Raw genomic sequence first — 4,668 nt, 5'->3', positions numbered from 1 at the left:
GCCCAGACTCGGGCCTCACTGGCCGCACCCAGCGCAGACGCGGACCCTGGCGGCCTCACCTCCACGGTGAAAGGACTCTCCTCGGCCTTCCCGAGCTCGGCCTCCGGCGCAGGGTTCTTCAGGGTTTGCAGGAACAGAGCGGCTTTCCGCTTCCGCTCCGCTTGCAGCTGCTTCTCCTTCGACTCCTTGGACGCCTGGGCCAGCTTCTCCCTGGCGGCCGCGGCCAGGCGGTCCTCCAGCTTTTGCTTCGCTGAAGGAACAGACCAAGGAGAGAGCGACGTTAGAGCCAGCAGCGTCCTCTAAGACCCTGCTCTCTTAATTCCACAGCGGGAGAAGGGCCCCCACCACTGCAGCTATTTTAAAAGAGGAGGGAGACTGGAATGTCAGGAGAGGCACACCAATCAGACCAAACGCACTTTGAAAGAACAAGTCACAATGCTTATTAGCAGCATTTTTAGATTCACTTTCAAAACCAGTCAGATGGAGGGTGGGCCTCCACACAGGACAGCGGGATGAGTGGGAGCCTGCCCGAGGCCGCCAGAGAGCTGTCCACGGCGCAAAGCATCCCACCGCCCAGCAGGCCGCCAGGTCGCAGCCTCCGCACTGCCGACTCAGCAGGTCAACCAGCGAGTGACACACTGTGTAGCTCAGTGGGTAGAGTGTTGGCCCGAGGACTGAAAGGTCCTGGGTTTGATTCCAGTCAAGGGAACGTGTCTGGTTGCAGGCTCCTCCCCGGTCCTGGGCGGCACGTGCAGGAGGCAGCCACTCGATGGTCTCTCTCTCACTGATTCTCTCTCCCCGTCTCCCCCTCCTCCTTCCACTCTCTCCATAGAAACCAATGGACAACCATCGGGTGAGGATGAACAAAAACAGAACACGGACAAACCTTGCTTGGCTTCCAGCTCCTCCTGGGTGAGCTGAGGCCGCTTCTCCTCGACCACCACGCAGGGCGGGGCCGCCACAGGGTCGGCGCTGGCAGCGGCCCCCGCGCCCTCCTGCCCCTCTTTGCTCTCGTCGTCGTCGTCACTGTCGTCGTCCAGCTTCACCCGGTTCTTCTCCAGGGGAAGCAGGTCGTTCTCTTTGGCCTTGATCGCAAAGCTGATGGGAGCAAACGAGGCTGTGGAGGCGAGGGAGGCCCGTTAGGTGCCAGCAGAGCGGACGCCCTCCTGCCCCCCACGCGCCTCAGGGGGCGGAGGACGTCCAGGCGGTCCCGGCTGCTCCCGGTGCTTCCTGCTAAGCCAGCGAGCCCTGTGAGGCACAGGCGGCGGCAGGCGAAGGGCACGCACGTGTAGAACTTAGTCTGTCCCCAGGTTTTTGTGACATTTTCATTGCGTTTGATAATTTTTTGATAAGAAATGCTCTCAGGTGCTCGCCTGCTGGACTAATTATTTCGAAGCCGACTTCTGTGGAGGTCTGCACCCAACATTTCAGATGCAGCCAATGGTTTGGCATTTAAGCTACAGACCTGGGTCTGACGGCCAGCTGGTCCCCCGGGGACAGCCTGCTGTCTGCTGCGGCCTTTCTTCCGCCCGCCCTCTCCCCCGGAGACTGGAGACGCTGCTGACTTCCTTCCCGCCCGCTCCGAGCTCAGAGCTCTCACTACGCCTAAAACCCTTTCTAAGCGGCCTCTCCCGGGTGTCGCTGGGGGCTGCACTTGTTTGATCCTGTCTCCAGGGCTGTGAGAACACAAACTCGATGTAAAATTCCCCGTTACTGAGTAACTGTCGGAGGTGCCCCGTGCTGCGCCGCTCAGGCGTGCGTCCTCCAGAGGCCCTGACTCCTGCGGCCGCGACTGTCTCCTCCCCCGCGAGAGGCTGTGCCTCCCCAGAGCTGGGCTGGGCTGGGCTCTCAGGCTCAGACCAGGGGAGGAAGCGCCCCTCCCAACCTCCCCTCTACACACTTCTGCTGGCGTCACTGCCACTGAACCCCAAAGTGCCCTTCTCTCTGCTCTGGACTGAGTCCCAGGAGGGCTGGCTTCTGCTGAACACAGACGTGCAGTCCTCGCCGCCCGCCCGCCTCCCCTGGGACCGTGGAGCGTGAGCCTGTTCCCGGCACCGCCTTCTCCCTTCCCCTTCCCCCCGTTAGTTCCACTCCAGGCATCGAGCCACCAAAGCCGTCCCTGCGCAGCAGCCACTGGACGTCAGTCCTCCCGCCTGGACCCGGGGCCCTGCCCGCTCATGTCCCAGGGCAACAAGCCCCGCGAGCAGGCCACGGTCACCTTCCCAGGTTGTGCCCACTGCACCGCCCAGTGCCTCCGCCTGGGGCCGCGCCCAACACGGCTCAGAATGCTTCCCTCCCCCCGGGGGTGGACGCTCTGCCCCCTCCAGGAGCTTTCCTCCTGTTTTATTTTGTTGTGTTGGGCGTCACGTCCGTCTGTCTGTCCTGGTGGATGAGAAATTCTTCGCGAACATAAAGGAAACGGACTGAATGGGCACCGTCCTGCCTGGGAGAGAGCGGTTTTCTGGGACGACGTCTGCATGTCAATGAGGCTCTGAAGTCCCAGACTAATCCCTCGCAATGTTCTGCTCGGGCCCTGCCCTGCAGAGCAGGCGGCTGAGGCAGCGCGGCCCCTGGGACAGCCCCACCCGCCGAGTGCGAACGTCAGGAACGCCCGGGAGGCCAGGCCGCATACCTTTCACCAGCTTCCCATCCGGGGCAGCCTTCCCAGATGCCGACTCCTTCTTGGCGCCTGGGCCACCTCTCCCTCCTGTGTCCGCCGGGTCCTCAGCCACACCTTCCTCCCCCGGGTCGCTGGGCTTTTCAGGGGCCGACTCTGCAGGAGCCTCCTCTGGCGCCGACAAGGCCTGCAGACAGGAACGGGGCTGAGAATCCCTCGGCAGCCCAGACGCTGCACTGGCAGCAGCGTTTCTACGCTGCCCCGCCCTCCTGCCTTCTACCCCCAGGTACCTGAGCACCATCGCCCCCTTCTTTCTGCAGGAAGAACTGCTTCTTGAACTCATAGTAGGGGTTGTACTGGTGCCACGGCTGGAGGAACTCGAACCTGTGGACAGAAGAAGGAACCGGTGGGTCATCCACACACACACACACACACACACACACACACACACACAGCCCAGTGACCGGCTGTGGTGACTGCGCACCCATGGGGAGCCGGACACCGTCACCACCACTCACTAATCACCTCCACAGCTCTGCGCTGTGGCCCACGGAAGCCCCGCCCACTTTATACACAAGGGAGCTGGGGGCACGGAGGCAAGTCGCTTGTCCGTCACGCGAATCACGCTGCAAACCCAACCTCGCCTTGTCTTACTACTGAGGCACAAAACATGATTTGATTTTAAAAAACCACAAAACACCCCAAGATGTGTGTCTAAATTTCCCCAGCAGATTGCTGAAAAGCCTGAATTCCTGAGGTAGCTTCAATGTAAAACAGGTAACGCAATAAAGTACCACCGCTCCCACTCCAGTAATTTAACGTAATCGTCACCAGATGTATTTCTCTGAACACATGAGGGTTAAGAACAGTAAGAGACATTACGCCGCTGGATTTTTTATTTTTATTTATTTATTTATTTTATTTATTTATTTCCTCCCCCACCTCTCCCCAGGATTTTTTAAAGAAGCTACACGAACCCTCGTGGCCGTCACGTGACGCACTGACCCGTCACCTCACCTCTGGTCGTTCTTGGCTCGGACGCTGGTCTCAAACTTGAGGCCGTTCCTGGCCACGTACTCGGCCAGCTTGTCGATCACGGGCTGGATGTCGGGGGGCGGGGGGATGATGGCGGCCACGGGAGCGAGCGCACTGCGGAGAGGAGCGTCAGGTCACAGGGAGGCACGAGGCACAGACCATGCCCAGGGAGCTGTGGTCGCAGAGGACGCGGGACGCTGACGGTCACCCCATGCACCGCAGGGACTAAGCACCATGGCCAACCGCAGACATGAGACCAAGTCCTAAATGAGGCTCCTGTCTCCTGGCACTTCCCCCCGGACCAGCTAATTCTCAGAAGCAACAAGAATAAGTCAAGTGCTGACTTTTGTTATATTTTAAAAACGAAAGCTGGCTGGCATGACCCGTCCTCCTGTACGTGGGGGCGAGATTTGCTCGATGCCAGGACAGCGGGTCACCGTCCAGAGATGCCAGGCATCTGGAGAGCCTGTCTTCCAGCGGAAGCTGCCAGGGCCTGAGCGACATGAGGCGTGTGCTCACTCAGCACATACACGGACGCGGCCACAACAGGCGGCCGAGACGGGTGCTGGCCCGGCCCTGCTCTCTCATGCGCCTGCAGCTGCCCTGGTGCCAGGCCCCCATCTGTCAACGGCCATGAGACTCACTCGAACTGACTGCACAAAGTTGCAGCTTCACCCCCCACGAACCCGCCTCGTTCTGCCCAACTGCGGTGCCTGCACATGGGCAAGGGCAGGTCTGGGAGGAGGGTGCATGGGGTGCTCGCGGGCTCACCCCTAAGTGCCGAGGCCCCGCTGCTGAGTGTTTGTTAGGACAGTTTCGCTGCCCCCTCAGCTCCGTCACGTGGGCGCTGGGATCATAAACACCCAGACAGCAGACCCTCCAGGTCCCCCGGGTGACAAGACCCCGCCAGGAGCACAGGCACACCGGGCACCCAGGGTGGGAGCGCACCTTGTGGTGATGGTGGTGGAGGTCACCCCACCGCTCGTCTCCACGGTGGTAGGGGGCGGCGGGGGCGT

General features: G+C 61.1%; 1 protein-coding gene across 1 annotated transcript in view; it reads right to left on the bottom strand.

Moving 5' to 3' along the window:
• The window catches only part of SFSWAP (splicing factor, suppressor of white-apricot family), a gene marked incomplete at its 5' end in the record, with an annotated part of 26,112 nt that overhangs the window by 8,980 nt on the left and 12,464 nt on the right, over positions 1-4,668 (bottom strand). The window contains 6 exons of the mRNA XM_015567228.1: positions 60-250; positions 887-1,117; positions 2,633-2,804; positions 2,908-3,001; positions 3,635-3,766; positions 4,601-4,668. The exon at positions 4,601-4,668 is cut by the window's right edge and continues 28 nt beyond it. Coding sequence (XP_015422714.1) covers positions 60-250; positions 887-1,117; positions 2,633-2,804; positions 2,908-3,001; positions 3,635-3,766; positions 4,601-4,668 — 888 coding nt within the window. The remainder of the gene's footprint in view (positions 1-59; positions 251-886; positions 1,118-2,632; positions 2,805-2,907; positions 3,002-3,634; positions 3,767-4,600) is intronic.

The sequence above is a fragment of the Myotis davidii genome, unplaced genomic scaffold, assembly GCF_000327345.1.
Source record: "Myotis davidii unplaced genomic scaffold, ASM32734v1 scaffold43, whole genome shotgun sequence".
NCBI lineage: Eukaryota > Metazoa > Chordata > Mammalia > Chiroptera > Vespertilionidae > Myotis > Myotis davidii.
This window is presented reverse-complemented; position numbering and strand designations above follow the sequence as displayed.